We start from the raw sequence: 22,248 nt of genomic DNA, 5'->3' as shown, positions 1-22,248 counted from the left end.
GCAACTTCGCTATGAAGGCTTACCACCGGTTTCCCAACACGACACAATAATACCTCTGTTATCCGGGAAAGGGATCAATTCTTCCTGGAGATGCATTTTTACGTAGACCAAAAGTGATCCAAACGCAGAAGAAAACAAAAAGAAGAAGACGAAGCAGGACAAAGGAGATGCTCATATATTGCACAGACATGTAAGAATGACGCTTTAATCACGAAATCATACAGTTCAATAAGCTTACAGTGTGACTATAGTCTAAAACAGGATCCTTGGGTATATGATATGCGTTCAAAGACCACAGCAACCCAACGCCGTGCACTTCCCCATGAGCAAACGATACTACATTGCTGGCACGGTCAGTCTATCCATCTCAGCAGGTCCTTCATCTCCCCCGCCTGTCTTTGTGTTTTTCTCGGCATCAGCCAGCGATGTAAGGCGCTTTTCCTCCCTCGACTTCTTTGTTAAATTAAACGATCTCCGAATCGACATGCTTCGATTTCGCTCGGATTTTCCTCCATCACGGCCTCGGTCTCGATCCGGGTCTACCACATCTTCTAGGGCCTTTCCCTGTTTGAGCGCCTCGAGGGATCTCTTGGCAATATCCACGTCTTCGAAAATGACTTCTGTGTCGAGGAGAACTCGATCGATCTGTCCCGCTATGCCTCTTTGCTTCTCCAAATCCTGGATCTTCTCTCTCAACTCATCCATTATATGCCATCCCTCCATGACTTCCTTTTCTAACTGCTTTCGCTGGTCTTCTGGCAGCGCCTTATACTCCCTCTGCCCTTGGACAATGCGGGCCCGGCGGATGTATTTCTGGGGCGTCTTGGACCTTTCAGCCTGCTTCACGACGCCTTTGAGTGTGTATCCAATTGGGCCCACAATAGCAGAGAGGTTTTTGAGGACTAAGCCTGTCAGTCCCATACCTGTGCCTTTGACAAATCCAATCGGTCCATTTTCTTTTGCTCCACGGACCGGCAGGCGAACTACTCCTGTGAAGCCATCGTAGACTCCATACGCAAACTCATGCCGGGCCGCCCGGAGGCCAGAATGGAAGCCTGTCACTCGAATGGGACGACGTACCGTATTGTCGCCATAGAGTCGAGGAGCATTGTGGAAGCCTTGTGCGAGTGCCATCGAGAGATCCACCGGCGCTTTGGCGATGGCAGTAGCTGTCCTTTCCACGCCGCTCGCTATGTCGCCTACATACTGACCTCCAGTGTCCCCAGCTGTCGTCTCGGTCTGCAACGAGGCAGCATCCACTGGGTCATCAGAGTCCGCCGGATTGTGTCGTGTTATGCTGTTGCTTGGCTTCTTAGATTTCTTAGCATTCCTCTGATTCTTCTTCTTGCTGATTGATCTTGTTCTTTTTGCCCAATGGTAAGGAACACTTGCAACGCCGTGAAATGCTTCACTGACTGTGCTAGCTATGGATCCGGCAATTCCTGTGACAGGTTCGCCGGGACCTTCAAAGTCATTCCATTCCACATGTCTGAGAAGTCTCAGGCACTTCCAGGTCAACAGGCCGTTATCCACTAGGATGTCGGCAGCCAAAGCACCCAGTTTTATATTAGTGTTTTTCAACTCCCAGACGGCTGTGTGATCTTTGAGAATGGAGCATCGCAAGAGAGTCGGGCTCCTTAGGCTCAGCTGTCTGTGAAACTCTTTGACGGCATTAACAGCGCCATCACCCTCCTCTGCGATTCGTTTGGCGATTGCTCCAGCAGCATCCCTTGCTTTTTCCGTAAGACAAAATCTAATGCCTTCAGCAAGCTTTTCGGCGTTCAGGTGTTTGTATGGCACTGGCTCCGGTCCAACATTTGCATTGCTCACCATCTTACCCCAAAAGTTTTGGTCGCCGAAGAAGGGAACGATCATTGTAGGCTTGCCACATTTGAGCGCAATGGCTGTTGTTCCGGCGCCTCCGTGAATGACGCATGCCTTGACTCTCGGGAAAAGCCAGTCATGAGGGGTGTTGTCAAGCATGAAGATGTTCTCCGGAACATCGTCACCACCAAGTCCACCCCAGCCCTTAGATACCAGGGCACGAACTCCAGCCAGCTCGACAGCTTTGAAGATCATTTGTGTGAACTTGTCTGCATCATCAACAACAATGGATCCGAACCCAATGTAGATTGGAGTCTCCCCAGCTGCTAGAAATTCCTCCAGTTCCTTCGGTGGCTCAAAGGTTGAAGCCAAGTCAAGAAATACGAAGCCAGCCACGTCAACCTCGCTTCCCCAGTCTTGTGGCTTCGGGACAAGGCCCGGTGACCACAAGTATGTGAATGGCACATGCAGGCGATATGTTGCACCCGGAGCCCAAAGAGTCGAGACAGGATCTAGAGCTAAAGTCTTGACACGAAATTCGTTGACCAGATCCCCCAGACCTTGCCATACCATCATCTCGACTAGGGGGTAAGAGATGAAGTTTGTATATCCAGGGTCCACATTGGAATTCTTGATGCTTGCCAAGGGATGGGGGAAAGCTTGTGTAGGTGTGTAAGGAAAAGTAAACATTAAATGAACAGGAATACCAAGTGCTTCGGCGCAGTGAATATGCGCAAAGCTTGGGGGGTTGGCGATGATGACGTCCGCGACAAAAGGGTCCTTTTCGCCCATCATCTTTAAGTTCTGGCGGTCCGATTCATCGTCTGTGGCATTGATGCATGCTCGCCAGAAACCATCAAACATGGTGGCCATTGCGGCTCGCCGTCTCCCAATATCCCCAGCCTTGACTGTCTCAAGTGTTGGGATCAGACCTGGATTCTTGACCATAAAAGCCATGAGCTCTGATGGATCGCCCCCAACAGAGAAGAACTCAAGACCGGAATCTTTTTCGACAAAGTCGCGAAACGCCGGATGTGTAGCGATGCGTACTCGGTGTCCATAATCCTCTTTCAAAACCTTGCCTATCTTCAAGAAGGGCTGGGCATCTCCTCGTGAACCAATAACCATGATCACAATGTTCAAGCGTGCTTGAGGTCTGGGATCCGCGACAGCTGTCGAAGAAGATGACCGGCGTGGGCTTTCGGGAATTTTGAGAGTTGACACCCTGTCCGCTTGTTCAGCCTTTGCGGGAGTGACCTTATTGACAGCTGCACCCAAAGCCTTAGTCAAGTATCCAGTGCCTGCAGTCTCGTTGACCGTGATGCGCAAACGACCATCTTTTTTTACCTTGCCGGATGTTTGGTAGTTCTGATTACCAATGTTGAAACGGCCGTATTTATGCTCATCGTGGCTCGCCTTCCCGCTTGCTTTCTCGCCTGCTTTCTTCTTGTGTTCGCTGTGATTCGATTCCTGCTGGCTGGTTTGTAGCTCATCCTTGCCAGCCGATGCTACCGAACTATCACTTGAGCTGAGTCTTGGGTCCTCTGGTGCTTCCCAGATCGCCTTGTTCAAATATGAGGTGCCAGCTCTCGCTGGGCCGGGACGAAAGTAGGAACGGTGGTGATGATCGCGCCGTGGTTGCTCAGTCTGCCAGGACTTGGTCGGTCTTGGTCGACTCTTTTGGGCTGGCGACTTCTCAGGTGAGATTGAATCGTCTGCCGATGGCAGATGTGCAGGCTCTGACTTGACTGGTGTTTGTTGAACGCCGTCACCAGGGTCGATGTTGTCCTTAGGGCTTCGGGGCGACAACGGACTTTCGGGAGATTGTACTGGGGGTGGGATAGGAGCAGGGTAGGCGACATCCCCATGAGTATCTGTGATTAGTGTTGTAGATTGTTGCTTATCGTCATTGTTGCGGCGTTGCTCTGACACTTCAAGCTTGAGCTTGTTGGTGTCTTCTTGCGGAGAATCCATGGCACTGTATGAGCAGTTCCTTTCGTTTTCCAGAGGTTTTGTGGTGTATTTCTTGAGTTGTGCCAGAAAGAAGGTTGCTTGGTTAGGGACAATTGAACAGTATATCTGTCAGTCTGCTGTGACGAACTGGCGTCGTTATCGTGTCACAGAAACGCAGAGTGGTGTGTCGTTGTTTGCACACTTGGCAGTACGTTAGTTGCTACCGGAGTCGCGAGTAGCAGCCCATGATTTACAGTGTAAAAAGGGTGAAAGAAATGAAGAATCTATGATCAAGGCCTAGGCAGTCCGAAGTGCCATGAACGAATTTCCGAGCCGTCCCGTTCTATGAAGCGTCACGAGGTAACCTTCCCTAGGGAGATATGGACCTCTCCTTCCCCAAATTCTGGTTGAGAAGGATACAATGATGTCACTTGCCGTGTTATCCACAGCGGAACCCCTTGGCGTTCGGCGATTTTAGCTGCTTTTGCTCCGCAAGACTAAGGCTAAAAGGATTGATGGGGTCACACAAGGTCTCATTCAGAACAAGGAACAGGCGAAGAATCGTCGATGATGCACCGCTAATTTAGTTCTCTCGGGACAGATGCCGCGTTTCAAGCTTCGGAAGGGCTGCATTTATGCTTATGCGCTACATCGCATCGCATCACATCGCATCGTCAAGTCGGCGTCTTCAAGTAAGGTACCTACCTACCTATAGGTAGTAGGTATGTTAACAATAAGTTTTGTCTAGGGTGTCTCGTGACCATCCATTTCTTGCTCTGGCACCCAACTACTTACTACCTAGGTAGGTATGAGTCGCCAGCCAGCCAGCCTCCCTTAGTTGTGTGGCTCTAGCGACTCAATGAGTTACACATCTCGATCTGGGCGTACAGTAAGCAATGTTATAAGTTGTCTTTCCGGCTCTAGTAAACTCAACCAGTAGTGGCATTTTACCTAACCAATAACCTGGACCAGCAATTGGTCACCGTCCTCTACATCCTGACTCAGTGATAGAAACATGGGACAGAAACAAGGCTAATTTCCTTGTGCATCGTCCCCTGGCTCAGACGGACTGTATGCTCCGGACAGCTGAAGCTATTTTGCACTACCCTATAGCTACATTTCTATATGGGAGATATTGTAGGACCTCGACGAATTGAACTGAGGTGAACACGTGGTATCTTCTTTACTAGACTAACATTGTACTTATATCTACCTGAGTTTATGTCACTTGAGGTTTTAAGTCACAAACCCGAAAACACCAGTCATGGACATGTTGAGGGCGGGCGATACGAAATACGTAATATCAATAACGACATGTTCACGTTTCCCAGCCGGAAAACACTGCAGACGTCGCCATTTACTATGTATTTACAAATGCCGTACTCCAATATACCGTAAATCAGCTGCAACGCCACTACAATCCATAGTCATCAAGCTCTACTGTAATGGAACACGCTCGAGAGTATCAGCCAAGATGCCTAGCTGCATCGAAACCTCGTCTTCTTGCCCCTGTCCATCAATATCCTTTTTATCTATTGCCTCTCTCAGGCGCTTGGCGGCCGCCAGCAAGGGGCTTGCGTATCGATGCTCAACTGCTGCGGCCATTCCAGCAGGAACCAAGTGCTTGAAATCTTGACCACCAAATAAGAACAGAGCGAAGTTGGCAACCTGAAGATGAAAGGGTGCGAACTGGACCCAAAACTCCCACAAGGCCTCCAAGTCTGTCTCAGCAAGGGACTCAAGATCCTCAAAGAGGGTATACTGAAGTGTGTCCAGGCAGTCCGGATCGGCAAAGCGGCCCGTAGAGCCAGCCTTGCGGGCGGCAATGATCTCCTCGCGTAGCCATGCCACTGCGCATGCTTTCAGTGACGAGAACATGCAGTTTTCCAACAAGTCTTCCAAAATACCCAATCTGTCTTCCTCGTGGGGATCTTCGTGAAGGATGTGACCCGCTAGCACAGTGGCTGCATTCCGTACCCGCAATGATGGATGGAAGACGGAAATGAGCGTAAGTAAGTGGTGGTACGACATGAAGGTCACATCCTTATCGTCGGTTCCTTTAGGTCCGATAATGCGCTTCTGGTCGTGGAGCCACAGTGCAATGACTAACAAGGCCTCGACAGTTCCAGGGTTGCTCTCTATCTGCGTCTGAGGGTCATCTCCGAGGAACCGTTTGAGCAAATTGTGATGCTCAGGAAAGATGTACGCGTCAGGTTGTTCGTAGTCGGCATCAAAGATATCTGATGCAAACATGCGATAAGCGGTCAAGCAAAGAAATCCACCAGTTGAGAGTTTGATGCCCTCAGGATTCTTGGGATCTGGCTCGACTTCAAGTGGATTCACAGCAAAAGGTGACTGCAAGGCCTTCTTGACCTCAGCTGATGGTAGCTTCGCCAGACCCAGATCGCGAGCTACAGACTGAAAGAACATTAGTACCAAGATCTCTCCATTGGAAATTGCCACTTACAACCAACTGTCCAACCAAAGCATCTTTGGCTTGGAGCTCGTCGACCTGCTTGAAAGCTTGTAACATAGTAGGTTTCCCCGGCACGATCCTCTCCGGATTGTAATACTCCAAGTGCCGTGCCGCCCACTCAAGCCTATTTGAGTTGACATATGCTTCGAGGATACTCGTAACAAATGACTGTAAGAGGCGCGATACTAGATCAGCCTCACCCTCGGCGGCCTGACCTGCATCTGCCTCAGGATCGGGTGCGCTCTTGGAGATGTCACTGTCTTGAAATGGTGTTTCGAGCTTGGTGCTGGACTGGCGAGTGGGCAGCGGTGGTCGCTTTCTGCCAGAAAGAGAACGCGCGAGATCAATAACTGCGGCTGTAGTCTCGGCACCCTGGGGGTTGTATGCCCGGTAAACGGTCTGCAGTGTCGTATGTAGGAATCGTGATGGTGCCTTGACCTGCAGTCTTCTATGGAGGATGCCCAGCATGCCAACCAGAGTGATGAAACTTGCGCTCGCAGAGGCATCACCGGCCTCAGAAGATTCGGCCTTGGAGTCAAGCACTTCGAGCACCTTGATAATGACCTCGCGGGGGTTCCCAAGGCGGGCAACGGTCTCGAGGCAACCTTGGCTACCAGGGACGGAGATCAGCATCTCCACGAGGTCCCAGCCAATATCGCGCGTAAGCTCAGCATCTTCGAGAATCTCCTCTAGAGTTGGGAGAACTTCGGGGGATAGGTTCGTTTCGACTATGGTGAGGTATGTCAAGGCGTCTGTGGCCGGGGGCCGAGTCTCCTTGAGTCTTTCAATAGCTTCGTCGACGGACACCATGATGCTGAATGAATAAAAAATGTGCAGTGTTCTTTCCCAGTAACTACCATGCAGCGATCGATAGTATTCGTCTTATACTAGCTCGATCGAAACGGTCCGAGAGGTTTGACAAGCTATACCTAGTTACTGAGGGGTCGATCGTTCGGCTCGTGACAGGTCTAGCGTTGTGAAGACAGCACAAGAAGTGAATAATATTGGGGGCGCAAGAAAGATTGAGAGAAGCAAGTCAATGAGAGAAATAATCGGAAGGGGTAAACCTCCCCTGATCGATGTACAGCTTCTTTGTGATCTCGTTGAAATGAGATTGATGAAGGAACACAAAAGGAAAGCCAAACATGCGATGGGGGATGACGAGGAGCCTTTAGTGGAGACCTTTCCCACTTAGCGCGGGACACTTTCGTCATCACGCTTTTAGACATGAGCTTGTTTTCCACTCAATTTGGAGGCTCAAGAGAGGCAACCACACTCTGTGATTCAAGTGCATATAAATGAGGCCCTGGTTTTCGACTGTCATGTCTAGGCTGATGGATTTATGAGAACATTCAAGTGAGGCTCTGCCTAGCCTCTTCGTGCCCAGGATAATCAAGCCAATACCAGTAACACATACACATTACCCAAAACGAGGCGTTTGATGTGCTACAGGGGTCGATCTTTGATCCTTCCATCGCCAAGCCTTCACCCGGTCACCCTTAGTTAGTGTCTACCTTCTGTAGCTTCAATATGAAGTCGGCAAGCAATATGGCGAAGCAACATTTCAGTAAAGCAATCTATGGTATTAACTAACATGGTAATTCAAGCTTAACACAAAGAGTTGCACATATGGTTTGCAAATATACATAGTACAGCAGCCCCGACCTTTTCGTTTTCGCTTTAACGCCCCTGAAACCCATCCTCAGAAAACCCCCCAACCCAACCCAACACTAAACACCAGACCCAGACCCAGACCTAGATGCAATCATACATATTCATACAACCAAATAGACGTCTCCGCGTGAGTAACTATAATACGTCGCCAAACAAAATGTACAAAACGAATATACAACTACGCTCTCCTGAGTTGCCTCACCGGCGTGGGTGAGTTTACATCCTCGAGTTTTGGCTCCAGCTCTTGCCTGAGTATTTCGGCCATGTCATTTTTCTGTTCTCGTAGGCATTGGGTTTGACTTTCAGGGCCTCCGATACAGAGACAGGTTCTTCCATCGGAACTAGTCTCGGGTATGCTCTGTAAGGTAACACACTCTGCAATTCTCTCCTACTTAATGGCTTGTCTTTCTTCGGCGCTGCAGCTAGTTTGGCTTTCTGGACGTCTTTGACAATTTCTCGAAGTTCTGCGTCGTCGCCGACGATTTGGGCCTTGAGGAAGGGGATTGATTCTTGTGCTGACTCCTGAATACCCTGTATAATAGGTACTCGGGGAGTATACTCGATCTGATCTAGTCTGGGAGCATGCTTTGCATCCGGAACGATATCAGGATCTAGTCTTGCAATTTCTCCCTTCTCCAGAAGTGTGCTAATGTCGATACTTTCTCCAGGGGAAATAGGGGTTGGGTGGCTCGGCGTGATGCACTCCATGTCCACTTCTTTGCGCAAAACATGGTCAATGTCCACAGCAGAGAAATAAGCACATGACTGAGGAAGGTCCTCAATGCCGACCTGCTGAGAGAACATGGCACGGGTCCACAGATTGGCGACCTGCAGAGCAAGTGCAGTGCGGTATTTGTCCGTATCTTTGACTAGATAGCGAATTTCGTCGTGAACTGTGATAGCAAGCCGAGCATCAATGTTGAACCTGCGGATCAGGTAGTCCATGGAAACGATGAGCAGATGGAGGTAGTCAACACCTGAAGATTGGATAGCCCAGTTGATTCTCGATGTTAAATAACCACCTTTGCTGATGTATCGTCCCATAAGAGCTTCAGTGATACCAGCTCCCAATACCGGCGTCCTTGCCTTGTCTTGCTCGGCGAATTCTTCCAACTTGTTAAAGACAAATGACTCGGTGCCGCCTCTCCAAAAGGGTCGTTTGTAGAGCACCTTGCGGTTGGTCTTGGTGCCTTTGGTATTGGCATATAGTTTCGAAGCCGTCTCCAGTGTCTCCTTTTCCGACAGATTGGGGTTAAACTGCCGTAACAAAGTCGCTGCGAACTTCAGGCCTGCGCCATAGATCCGACCATAATTGAAAACTTTGGCATCGTTCCTGGTAATGCCAAGAATCGAAGCGGTTCGCGAATGAAGATCGGTGCCGGCAGCCTTTGTGCCTTCCAAGGTCATAAACCCAACAGCATTTCCGCCGTGAAGCTTGAAGGTTGCGTCGCCGACAAGGCTGGCAATCCAAAGCTCCTCCGAATCAACATCTGCTCCCACAAAGCAGTAGCCTTCAGGCGCCTTCACCATTGCCTTGAGCTCAGAGCCCACTCGATTCTTCTTGGCATTACTAGCGGTAAGCCAGGTATTCTCCACTGCTCTGCGAGTTATAGTACCCATTGGGATGATTTGTGGTAAGATAAAGCCGTTAGTACTGGGCTCCTCGCCTTCGTGCCCAGTCTCAGCTTGCATGTCTTGATGCGGAAGGTCCTCTTGATAGATAACCATTTGAGATTTGATGCGGTCCCTTGCACTGATCCAATAAGAACATGATGCGTTCATTTCCAAAGCCTCCTTAGCATATGAGTACTCGGAGGACAAAACGCCGCTCTCAAAGTAAGCCAGATAGCCCTTTGCCATTGGGTTCGCACAGCGAGCCGTCGGGCCATCCTTATGAGGGAGTTTGAAGTAGGTATGGGCATGGTCATCACGTAGATGGATCTCTTTCTCGTCGAACTTGCATTCGATCATTTGTTTGGCTGCATATTTCGAGGCTTCCACTCGTGGTACGCGAAATGACCAACCATATTTGTCAGACCAGAATAGCGGGTGCCCGTCCCAAGCTAGTCTTAATAACAGAGGAGCGATTCGCGTTCGAACAGTGATGTTGATAGGGGCATCGTTGGATTGAAAGAGGTCCTTGTACCACTTGGGCATACCCGGCTTCTTCTGCCTAGCTGCAGGTCTTGGGGGGTCGTGCTTCCGCTTGCCTTTGACCATTTTGATCTCTTGACCTGACCAGTCGAGTTGCTGCATCCAGGGGTCATTTGTGTACGCCTCAGGCTCGTCCTTGATCTCCAACGCCTTATCAGTAAGACCAATAAGTCGTTCCTCAACGGCGTCATTGAGCTTGTGGTACGTAGCTTCGGCATTGGTGATATACGCATCCCACGACTTATCAACAGGAAGAATAACGGACGAAAGATGCCGGAGGGCTGCGAAACTGACAGGGTGTGGACAGGTCTCTAGAAAGTTGGGGAGAACAATCTGGTAAATACGATGAGTGACTGACACGTCGGCAGCGCAATAGTCCAGAAGCTGGTCTAGTCTCTCCAGGATCCTTTCCCGATCCAATTCGCTGAAGTCGTCGCGAAGAGCTTTGTCAATCGAAATATTGAGGTGAAACTTGGCGACGTCACGGAGAGAGTTAACGGAACTTCGTTCAACCCAGAGCTCTTCTTCATCATGCATACCACTGGTCATCAATACCGCTAAATCATGGTCTGGAGTCTTGCTCGCAACTTGATCCCGTAGTTCTCGATTCTTTTTATGTCTCATCCAGGTAGGTCGCTGTTGAGAGCACATACCGTTTACAGCGACGTGGAGCGACATTGTGTCGAGAAAGGCATTTCGAGTCTGCTTGACACTATACTCCTCCAATACCCGCGCTCGGTCGAAGCCAACGTTGTGTCCAATAATAATTTTAGCCTTATTCGGGTCGCCTAATGGAATTAATTGTCGATCATTGGTGGTCTCCATTAGCAGCCACGGCGAAAGCCACGCATACCAGGCAGTCGGGCTGGAAGCGCAGGCCATCACAGCAAAGGGGCTGACTTTCCACATAACTTCCGTGTCAAACGACAACATCTCTTCATCAGGAGCATCGACTTTTTCGGTCTGACCATCGGGGTAATATTTCGTCCAACCGCTTTGATGTATCCATTTCCGAGGCTTTGGTGGTGGATTGGCGCGGGCGAACTCTTTTGCATATGCCAGATACGGCTCGGCGCAATCCAGTCCGAGTTTGTGAAAATGTTCGTCCAGTGTGCGCCCTTGGAGAGGGGGAAGATCGAAAGCTATGGGTTCGGATTTATCGGTATTCTTTCCAAGCAAGTCATGGCGCCTTAGATGGTCTCTCGATAACTCGACCAGCTCTTGTGGTGGAGGTTTGAGACCATCAGGGAAAATCTGATCAAATATGTGAGAGCTGAGTTGCTGGACGCCTATCTCGTTATATCGAGCTTCGGAGGGCACTGCGGTAAAGTTAGTCTGGTAGGGTTGTGAATGATCCATCCTTTCTTACGTGCAAGTGTGCCCTTCGGGTTCGATTTGACGTTGTCGGCGGCAGCAGCCAGCCATCGGACATGGGCGCGCAAAGCATGACGACGAAAAGCGTGGTGTCGAGCAATTCGGATGAAGCTGGGCGTCGAACCGCGCAACGGCTGAGCAGCAGCCGATATGAGCATACTTAGGTGCAGCACGATAGCATCACGGCTTCTGATACTGTAGTTAATCCGCTAGGATGTATCGGTATTGTTTCGTCTATATCCAGGCTGTGGTTTGATAGAAGCAAGAGATAGCCCTAGATGATGAATTTGGCATTCGGATGAATCTTGACCAAATTAGTGAGGTGACACCCCTGTTAAGTGGATGACGCTGTGCATTCTTGGTGGGTCTTTTCCATGTGCTTCAGATAGGAGTGGGGAATGGGATGCAAAGGGTCTAAAAAGATGGAGGGGCATGGTTTGAAGCAAGCTTGCAAGGTAACTTAGGGTTTGCAAAAGAAGAGATATGGCAGAATGAATGATAAATGATGGTGTCTTGAAGTACAAGGCAGTGGACAAATCTTTTTGCATGTGGTGATTTGCTACAAACGTCACACATCTTGCAATTTTCTCTAGGTACCTACCTAGTAGTATGGCGTACGAAAAGTAATGCCTACTACTGGTTAGACTTTAGTACTGGCTTCGATGTCCCTGAAGATACCTATGGGTGTTGTACTGTATATAAAGCACTTCAGAGGGCTTGTCTGCTGATAATAGGAGATATAAATCTCGTATAATGAATGCTTGGGTGTCTTCACGCTGTCTTGTAGTTGAACGATGGAGTGGTAAAGCTCACCAAGACCATCCACAACAGCTTGAAAATGTCCTTTCAACCTACCCTTGTGTTATCAAGATGAAAGCTTGTTAGCTTGAAAGTCAGGATATGAGACCAAACACTAATGTTAGAGGGAATCCCCGTTCATCCCTCGAAGGAGTCCCCAGTTCAGCTAAAGGTTCCTGATGCTGGAAAGAGTTTCGGTGGCGCCTGGACTCGTGCATCCCACCCCCAAGCGATGGAAATTGCCATGAATACGATTTGCAACACAGAGCACCAGTATTCATTGAGTTGTGTTGAATGGAAACATCGACTTGAGCAAATTCTGGTATCACTCGCGCATGAAATGGATCGTCGAGGCCTATTGCGATATGCATCATGCAGGGACCCGAACTTGTCCAAGGCAAACGCGAACGCCATCGTCCGAGTGATGGTGGAATGATGACACTGGAAAAAGGTATGCATATCCGAGTCTCGATATCTGATGATATCACCAGAGTCAGGTGCCTTTTGACTGTGGCTGTCAACAGTCAAATCGACTGCTGCTACGTGGAGGTTGTGTTGAGTGGACAAAGAGAGCGAATGATGCTTGTTTTGCTAAAGCCCATACTCTGTAACTAGACAACAGTGAATGAGGTGGGTAAGATAAGGTTAGGTACATACCTAGGTAGGTAGGTAGGATGCCAGACAGTACCTACATAGGTGATAATCTAGGTACCTACCTAGGTACCTTAGGTAGGGTTGCTCAACAGGCATGGATGTTTTCTGGTAATAAGAGGCTTCCTGCTGGCAGGGCCGAGACCCCTCGTTGGCTCACGGTCACTTCCATTCACATCAGCTCGGCTCAGCTCCCGCCGCCGGTCATTTGAGTTCGGTTGAGTTATTCTGTGTGTATATCCGTATGGATGTTATTTGTTTCTCATACTGTCTGTTGCCCGACATCCTTTTGGTGTCCCCGACTTCTTTACCCTTCCATCATCTGCTGCATGGGATGTCCTTTGCGATACAAAGAGCCCTTGTTACTCTCCCTGCTCTTGATATATCGCGCGTCTTTGTGTCTTTGTATTGACCTGGGCTGTTTCATCCCTTCTTCCACTCTCAGTCAGCCAAGCTTCTGGTTTCAACTCACATCCGATTCGTACAGCCCGAGTCCAAGCTCAACCCTGCTCAAGACCAAGGCGGCCCGCCCAAAGCCAGGCCGGGTTCAGTGGGTGGTTTAAAGAGTGGTGCATCTCCACGCAATTTGTGCCATTTCTCCCCTTCCCGTGACATTGACGCCCACCAACAATGGAGCAAGAATTCTTGTATATGGATTCTCTACTCTCTTATATGTTGCAAGGTTAGAAATCCAAAACTCGTCTTCACTTCTCTACCTACTATTTTGGACACTGTTTCCTTTCCTTGCGTTGCCTTGCCTTTGTCTCTCTTCTTGCTTCTGCTACGCTCTAGCCGAATCCAATGTCCCCACGTATTCCACGGTAGCAAGTCAACTCCTGACGTTCCTTTGTAACCGATTGAAATAGGCAACGCGGACTTGTTTTTGAACTCGGCAAACGACTATTACTCTCCTCCGATCACAATCTCCATGTCAACCACCACGAGGATAGTGTCACCTCCTGATTTTGCCGGAGCTGGAGCTCCACACCCAAATACACAACCGCGTTCGCGTTCTCAGAGGACAATCGACTTGGAGATTGATGGAATCAGTGCCACTACCAGCGCCAATGCCAATGGCAGCAGCGGCAATCGCAGCAGCAGAAGCAACAGTGGTGGTGGTGGTGGTGCGAGCCGCTCCCACATTCGCCAGACAACAGCGTCATCGTCTTTACCTCTACCGTACTTCTCTTTGCCACCATTGATTTCCAACTCTCGCCTCCGTACTTATCGAACTCCAAGCCCGTTAACAACCACCCAACAGCCGAGGCCCTCCCACTCCCCTCCACCCCAGAATATCCAAACATCACCTTGGGGAGAACCAGCGAGCGCATCATCAACACACATTGAGCTTCCGCCAATAGATTCCTGGGAAAATGACCACCCCGAGTCTTTGCATAACGCCGATTTAGAGAACTCACTCCTCGCTTCCGAAATCGAAGATAATTTCCTCGCCGACCTCGCTGATGGTGATTTTTCGTCGCCCTCATCGTACCCACCGTTCACGAACCCCGATTCACGGCCGAGTCAGTACCATAGCGTAAGCCTTCAATCAACCGGTCAGGCTTCCACGCCGCATCGTGCATTCCGCAACACCGCCGCATCCACCAACGCCACTACAAATACAACGGCCACTGCTGCTCCACGAGAATTATCGTCCACCAACTGCATCCTCCACCCTTTCGGCCCTGAGCGAACAACAACCCAGCTCTCCTCGGCTAGCAACTCTACTGGCGAATCTCAAGCATCACTGCCTGTTTTCGACTCCCTCGAGGAGAACGACCTCTTCTTTGACAGCCCCGCAAGCTCCTTCTCCGAAGCTATGCCGCCCACAACTCGGCGGAGTACCACAGCCGCGGCTGCTCGAACTGGTTCAGCGCACGCGAGTAAGCGACGACGAACATCGACGACTGCTGCGCCCGCGGCCCCCCCGCGGCCCACGTCGAGACAGAAAAAGTCACCCGCAACTAGAAAAGACATGGATGTTGAAGAGCCATTCGGCACAAGCCCTACTCGTTCCCCCATCGACATTGAAGCCAAGCCCGAATTCGATACCATCGATCTGACCGAGACCAACGAAGTGTTGGAGGAAGTCCGGAAGCCAGAAAAGGATGATCGCGTCAAGCTTGCTGCCTTTCAATGTGTCATCTGTATGGACGACTGCTCCAACCTGACAGTCACACATTGTGGTGAGTAATTTCGCCCCTGGTGTTGAAGAAGACTCATGTAAGATCCTAACATAGCCCCAGGTCATCTATATTGCGCTTCTTGCTTGCACCAGTCTCTTCATGTCGACGTCACCAAAGGAAAGTGTCCCATGTGCCGTCAAAAACTTGACATGAAGCCTCGAGAGAGCTATAACAGCAAGACCAAGGGATACTGGCCCCTTGAACTGAAGCTCATGACTGCCACACGGAAAGGAAAGCGCAAGGCCAATACGCTGTCTTGATGTGATCGACAAACATCTACAATGGGCGAATGCTGCGATTCTCTGAACTCATGGCGCAGTTGAGCACTTGGTTCAGAGTTTGATGGCTAGCTCTAATGCACCGTCGTTGTTGCTACGTGGCTCTCCGTTTAATCCAAATCCGTGGATACTTGGAACTTGTCACAGGTACGGGACTGTGCCAACCGCCACATGCCCTCATGGCTTATATAGTGTTTTCTTCTTTAACGTTACGGCGGGCGGGTCACTTTGGGGCGTCAGATAAAGATACCCAGCATTTACATGGATAAGGGGAACATAGGACTGCATTGATTTAATACGCGACTACGGTTGTTGCGTCGCTCAGGAAATGGCGCACTCGGAGTAACTAGGTTGGTGAGGGATATACGTATCGTGCCGTACCCATGGAAAGGACACAGAGACTCATTCATAGGGTTAACTATTTGGTGTTTAGGCAACAGTATATGGCGCATAGACTTTAGACCTCTGATACAATTTGATTTGCTTTGTGCCGACCTCAAGTGTCGAATATTTGAGGCAGTGCTTATGAACCGACTTGTAAGATGTCAGAGTATGCGCAATTCATTTGTTCAAAGCATACACCCATCCCACCATGCGCTTAGACTCACAACAGGTAAAATCAACAGGGAGGTCGCTTTTCATGTCTTGTCTTGGTAATAACGTGATTGATAATCTCACCCGTACAGACTAAACCACACTCAACGCATATTCCATTCCACGCTATCCTGTCAACGCCGCCTAAGTCTACAGCTTATATCCCATCTTGACACACATTCCTTTATGTCATCGCAAATTATATCTAGGGTGTCTCTCCTTGTCTTAGACTGGCTTAGTGGAAGAGACCGTGGCTCTGCTGCTTTGGCTCAGGAAGGACTTCATTCTCGAACTGCAAGTTTGTTAGTTGCTTGGTTGTGTATCTCAAGGAGTGAGCAAGCGTTACCTCAAGGAACCGTGTCGCTGCGATGATAACCATTAGCCCTTCAGCCAACTCCTCAATATTTTGATCCAGGCCCTCATCCGCGTTGCCGCTTCCGATACCCGCGCTTCGTTTAAGGGTATGGGTGACGAGCATCCGATGCTCTGTGAGGAACTTGCGACCCTGCACCACGTTGTGGCTACCGCGAGAGACAAGGGCGGCACCGATAATGCGCACGACTTGGGCAAGAAGGCCATAGTGTTGCTCAAGAGCACGAGGGTTGGTGTTGTTTATTTGAAGCTCGGGATCTGCTCCGAAGAGACCTGAATCCTCAAGTGACCGGAAAAGGTTGGAATGGATGATGTACTTGGCCCCAGATCGTGTCTGCGCAAGCTCAAGGAGTAAAGCAAGACGAGCATTCTGGTAATTCTGCTGCTCAGAGGTGCCTGAAAGAAAGAGTCAGCAGTAGTTTCGGCAAAGAAGCAAACAAAAACGTACCTGATGTGAAGACTTCATGCCACTCTTGCATGATATTTCGCAAAGAATCCACCATGATACCGATGAAATTGAGTCGGTTGAGAGTCTCCACGACATGGTCATCACTCTCCTGACGACCTAGGCTGACGAGAGCGTTGAGTAGGATCAATGCCGCTGTCTGGCATTGAGCTTCACCACCGTAGGCATCATCGCAGATAACATTTATCAAGCGCTCACCATACACTTGGATCGTCTTGATAGTCTTAGGACGATTCGAGATCAGAGATCCTTGATCATCCATGCCAATCAGGTAGCGGTAGCAGATACCATAGTAAACGGATCTCAACTCCGGGGTTCCAGCCCACTTGCCGATGGCTTGCAAGCAGATCTGGAAAAGTTGAAAGAGTTTGTCACTCACGAGATTACCAATGGCTGAGCCTTGCTTGTCGTCTGCTGACGCTGAGAGGTCAAGCTTGAAGAGTAAGACCTTGGCCAGCCGGGCAAGCTCGAAAGCCTCATCTGGCCGTTCAGAAGCAAATGCTTCTAAGCTGGGTAGAATCGATTGTAGGGCCTGGAGGAAGAAAGAGGTTTGTGCTGAACCCTTGAAGTCGTTCGACTCGATCATAACGAGTAAAAGTTTCGTCCATGTCTTCAGCACCTTGAGGCTCTGTGTAGTGAGCTGCTTCTGTCGATTTGAAGAAATAAGATATTCTATTATCATGCCCTCTTCGCGTTCGATAGTAGCCAGATCCTGAGCTGCAATCAATGCTCCCGATCCTTGAGCTTCACCTCGTTTCAGAAGCAGAACTTCTTTAACACGCTCGAGATTGTAGATTGGGTTGGAGTCCGCGTCGTTCTCTAGACAGGCTGAGAGATCGATATTTTTATAGTATTGAAGAGGGGGCAATGGGATCTCCCAAACGCCCTCTGGGAGGAGGAAGTCATAGAGGTCGAAAATAGTTGGAATCGGTATAGGTGTGTTTCCTTCTCCAATAATCTGACCATTTAGTGCCTCAAAGATGCGGCGCTTCACGCTGGGCATACGATTCTGAGCTATGCTACAAAGCTCCATAGCAATGTATTCCAAGCCCATACTTCGGAGAGACAAGAAGTCGATTAAAGCCACAGCACCATCTGTCACAGGGAACTGCACCATGGCGACATTCTCACCTTCCCATGGGAGATTAGGATTGATGACTGTTTCGCGCAACAAAAGGTGGAAGAGGATCTCATTGTCACGAAGTTCCTCGACCACAACAGGTGCAGATAGGGGCGAACTCCAAAGGATGTGTAGAATGCGCATCACACGTGATTTGATAGCGATGAGCCACTGTCGCATTCCTTGGGCATCGCCAGAGGGAGCCTCCAGGAGTAGTCTTAACAAGGTGTGGAAGAGAGAAGTTCTCGAAGCGAAAGCGCCCTTAGCATCCACGGACAGAGAGTCAATGCCGCACTTGAAGCCGAGAAGCAAGTGTGCAATCGTCGGCTTGCGAGGCGTCTCTTGTAGGCATTGATATAGGAAGTCGAGGATGTAAATTTTGGTGACATAAGCTGGGGAGTCTGCCTCACGCCCAATTTCGAGAGGGGTTATCAATTCCGAGACAAATGATCGGGATATGGCTTCGTGTTCACCGTTTGCCTCCAAGGCCACAATAGCCTTGTTACGGTGCATTTGACGATTAGAGCCTGACCAGACAGCAGTAATTTTCGACGAAGAAGACATCTTCTCGAGCAACTTTAGGCATGCAAGAGTAAGGTCTGGGTGTCCGATGCCACAGTAGTTGCCCAGGTCAACAACAAGATTCAATCGAGTTACCAGGCCATCTTCAAATGAGGCAAATGCGGCGTTCGACACAGGAGGCCGGCGCTGGTTTGACTGGAGTTTGATGATGGGCCGAACAAGCTCGAGATAGGTGGCTTGGAGGTCGAGGACCTTGCTAATAACCTCAACGGCACGTAAGATGCCAAGAATAAGGGGCGAGTCCGGTGCAGCATTCCCAACATCTACGGGCTCTTGATGGATTGTGTTGAATAGAGCAGCCATGACTTTGTCGTTAAACATCCATTCCATCACTCTGGCAAAAGGATGCATGCGAACATAGGTTGCCAGGTCGGTAGTTGCGATGACTCCATCGACGTTGATGTTTGTTTCATTAGCCATGATAATAAGATCTTCGTTGAATGTGTTGAGGCAGACCAAGATAAACTCTAGGCAGCTAAGGCGAAGAACGCGAGTTTGGTTCACATCTTGAAGGTCATTTGCCTTGGTAGCAAAAACCAGTCCCATCACGAAGTCGACATAAACCTCAATACCAGGCATACGGGAAGCTGAACCGAGATTCTCAGGGAACGGCAATCCGTCATTGAGGGGACTGCTATCGATGGCTGGAGATATAAGAGAAAGTAGGAGTTGAATAAAAGACTCGGGGTCCTCAAAACCACTGCTAATCTCGTCAAAGATACGGTCCATAGAGACAATTGGCGATTGCTGAGCTTGGCGAGTGATTGGATGAGAAGCGTACCCTCCTGTGATCCAGGTATCGAGGCAATTCCACATAAGAATGCCCTCCTGAAGCGACTTTCGTGCCATCAAAGCCCGTAGAGCCATAAAGGTACAGCCGCGTAAACGCGGGGGGATGGGACTGCTTGCGAGTTCATACAATGTTTCAACCAGGCTATAGTTGGGATTGTGAAGGAGAAACTGTCTGGTTATCTCGCTTTCGCTGGCCAGCTTTGACATTAATCGAAGGTAGCATTCAAGCATCATGGCCGATTCTGGCTCGGTCTCTGCTTGATCACTGCTCATCTTTTCATTTCGATAACGAATTGTCTGGGGCGGTGTCGGCTTCTGCCGTATCTTGGCAGAGAAGAAGTCTAGCTCCCTGAAGATTTGTGCCCATGTTAAAGACTGCGATTTTCTCATCTTCCCAGATGAATGATGGCCCTCATCCATTAAGAATTCGTGTGCGGCAGAAGCGCACTCCTCATTTTCCGAAATAGCCTGAAGCATCTCGCAGAAAGCTGTTACCAGAGGTGTTGACGCTCTACGAGAAGCCCAATGCATGAAGCCAGCCAGGTTACTGTCTGGATCGGACCAAAAATTCATAGCAGCATCGGGTCGGCCCTCATAAGCGTACGCAATGACCAACAAGAATCTTTCGAGATCGAGATCTTGCTCGTGAGTCTGGCTGGATTGGCGTTGCTCATCCTCCTCCACACGAAGCTTTCGTAGGACGTCGGGAAGGTTAGAGATAAAGCCATCGACAAACACTTCAAGCTGGAGCATCAGTGTCAATTGGAAGAAGTCCGCGAACGGAATCGCATCTGGTGCTAGTGCGGGGGACTTTCGTTGAAGCCATTTGCGCATGCCTGCTCTCACAGGATCGTGCCAATCAGGAGACTTTACATCAGCGGCGATGGAGAGAAGAAAGTCAAATGATCCATCCTTCAAAGACTCTAGGAAAGCTTTTGATCGTTGTCGATCCTCCTCATCCAGGTCAGTGTTGGGGGGGATTGCAGCCTCCGGAGGGTCATCCACGTAAAAACCACTATACTCGGCGAGCCACCAAGCACGAAAAGCAGCCTGTAGCTGAGATAAAGGCCACAGAGGACTGTCCGCAGGAAAGAGTTTCCCATTCAGCTCACGAGCCTTGATGAGGTCATATCCTCCTTCCGCAGACCCGAACACCGAAATGTACGCCCCGATTGATGGTATAAGGTGGACCAGCAGAGCATCATACCTATCAACTTTCTGGAGAACCGAAACGAAGTCAAGAAAGTCTTGTGTTGACCCTTGTCTCATTTCAATACTCCGGCAGAGGATGACACCTAGTAGTTCGTGTTGTTGCATTAAGCTGACCCTGGAGAACTCGATAGTCTCCATTTGTTCAGAGATACCCCCTGTCGTAGTTTGGCCAAGAGTTTGGGCAGCAGCGATCTTGTCTCCTATCTTCTGAAGCCAGGCCTTAATCTCCTTCATGGAAGCCATGCACCTAGGTACTATCCGTTTTGTAGCATCTGCCCCCATGCTTGGCTGAAGCAAACGCTCAGCCACGTAGAGCTTGACGCTCTCGAGAGCTTCGGCGTCGGCAAGATCATCGTCGAGGCCTTCTAGCTCGAGAAGAAGTCTAACAATGTCCAAAACGTATTTGCGCTGCTGGTGGAATCGTATAATGGCACATTCGAGAAGGGATCGGCCCAGCGTGTCGGGGTCCTCTTGGGATTCAAGCAAACAGCGGGTAGATTCGAGCTCGTCGAGTTCTACCTCGTCAGAAAAGGTGAGAACATCTTGCTGGAAGTTGTCGTTTATTGAGTATTCGTCACCGTCAATGACAACTTTGCCTATGCAATCAGTTAGATGAGAGAGAACATTGAGTTACGCCAACAAACTCCTTACCAGACTTGACAGCATTTCTTTTGTCCCCTTTCCTTGCTGGTTTATCCCATAATTTCCCTAATTCTGTTTCAAAGACCTGTACTAGAAATTCGTTGCCCAGAGCCTCTGCGCCCTCAACGCGACCTTCGCGTAATGATAGAAGCCCTTGATGGAAAGCTTGGAGGGCATCTAAAGCGGTGATCTCGGCCATTTTTATGGTTCAATACTGTCGCATATTGATGAAAAGGGCGACAGCGAGTGTAGAATACAAGCTGCGAGATTTGCACCGTGGTGCGTAACGTGTCGTAAATGTTGAATCTTTTTGTCGATGGTTGTTAGTGGTCGCGGTTTTGAGATTCTTCACTTTGAGACTTGTTGACTTCCCCAGTAGGTGAGCTCATCGAGCTATTTGATTGGTTAGCATCCCAGTGGCTTAGGCGGTGAGAAGCTTTCTGCCGCCTGAAAGCTCTAGGAGCTCTCAGCGCAGGTATGCTGTAAAAAATTGGCACGCTTTTAGGCCCTGCAATCGTCTCTCAATGATTTATTATCTAAAGTACCTAAGAACAGCGATAGAGTCAACATTAGAAAATCATATTTGTCATTTTAGAAGTTAAAGATAGGAATGATGTATTTTAGTTGTTTTGCCACCAAGAAATCAAACTAACAGCATAGAGCCTTTCTAAACCATGACCCCTCTAGCAAAGGTAAGTCGGCACCTATACAGCGTCCATGGGTATGATGCTGAGGGGTGCCTATTTTCTGTAGCTGCAGCTTATTCCGCGTTCAAGGAAGCGTTCCTGTTTTGCAATCTTTTTGCGATTCTTCTCCGAATAGTCATTCACTACTTCAATTTGTCCCGTGGCTGTACTCTCCTTGTTCTACATATTCATACCTAAGTACTAACCTTACTTTTCCCAAGGTAAGGTACCTACTATACGGCCTCCACTGTCCCTTGGTTGTCGAGCAAACGAGCTTAGACCATCGGATATTTGCATAATACGTACAGCAGGCACAATCTTCAGTCGCGCTTTTTGGCGGATTTGTGCACCACCTGTGTATTTCACCTCATCTTCACCTAGCTCTGATGACGATTTGATATTTCAATGAAGGAG

General features: G+C 49.3%; 5 protein-coding genes across 5 annotated transcripts; 1 reads left to right on the top strand and 4 right to left on the bottom strand.

Moving 5' to 3' along the window:
• Positions 1 to 336: 336 nt before the first annotated feature.
• FMAN_10317 (putative sterol glucosyltransferase) lies at positions 337 to 3,798 on the bottom strand (the record flags this gene model as incomplete). The annotated part of the gene is made up of 1 exon (XM_041820979.1): positions 337 to 3,798. The coding sequence occupies one exon, from the start codon at positions 3,796 to 3,798 to the stop codon at positions 337 to 339; it is 3,462 nt and encodes a 1,153-aa protein (XP_041686805.1).
• Positions 3,799 to 5,214: 1,416 nt separating this feature from the next.
• Positions 5,215 to 7,063, bottom strand: FMAN_10316 (uncharacterized protein; the record flags this gene model as incomplete). Its single annotated transcript, XM_041820977.1, has 2 exons — positions 5,215 to 6,195; positions 6,245 to 7,063. 2 exons carry the CDS (start codon positions 7,061 to 7,063, stop codon positions 5,215 to 5,217), a joined length of 1,800 nt encoding a protein of 599 aa, XP_041686804.1.
• Positions 7,064 to 8,143: 1,080 nt separating this feature from the next.
• FMAN_10315 (putative DNA polymerase gamma) lies at positions 8,144 to 11,613 on the bottom strand (the record flags this gene model as incomplete). Its single annotated transcript, XM_041820976.1, has 2 exons — positions 8,144 to 11,400; positions 11,451 to 11,613. The coding sequence occupies 2 exons, from the start codon at positions 11,611 to 11,613 to the stop codon at positions 8,144 to 8,146; spliced, it is 3,420 nt and encodes a 1,139-aa protein (XP_041686803.1).
• Positions 11,614 to 13,832: 2,219 nt separating this feature from the next.
• On the top strand, positions 13,833 to 15,350 carry FMAN_10314 (uncharacterized protein; the record flags this gene model as incomplete). The annotated part of the gene is made up of 2 exons (XM_041820975.1): positions 13,833 to 15,090; positions 15,151 to 15,350. The coding sequence occupies 2 exons, from the start codon at positions 13,833 to 13,835 to the stop codon at positions 15,348 to 15,350; spliced, it is 1,458 nt and encodes a 485-aa protein (XP_041686802.1).
• An 847-nt stretch (positions 15,351 to 16,197) lies between these two features.
• FMAN_10313 (uncharacterized protein) lies at positions 16,198 to 21,347 on the bottom strand (the record flags this gene model as incomplete). Its single annotated transcript, XM_041820974.1, has 4 exons — positions 16,198 to 16,254; positions 16,309 to 16,730; positions 16,783 to 21,102; positions 21,158 to 21,347. The coding sequence occupies 4 exons, from the start codon at positions 21,345 to 21,347 to the stop codon at positions 16,198 to 16,200; spliced, it is 4,989 nt and encodes a 1,662-aa protein (XP_041686801.1).
• Positions 21,348 to 22,248: the final 901 nt, after the last annotated feature.

This window comes from Fusarium mangiferae (assembly GCF_900044065.1).
Source record: "Fusarium mangiferae strain MRC7560 genome assembly, contig: FMAN_scaffold011, whole genome shotgun sequence".
In the NCBI taxonomy this organism is placed as follows: Eukaryota; Fungi; Ascomycota; class Sordariomycetes; order Hypocreales; family Nectriaceae; genus Fusarium; species Fusarium mangiferae.
The sequence above is the reverse complement of the archived record's forward strand: the minus strand, read 5'-3'. Positions and strand labels throughout refer to the sequence as shown.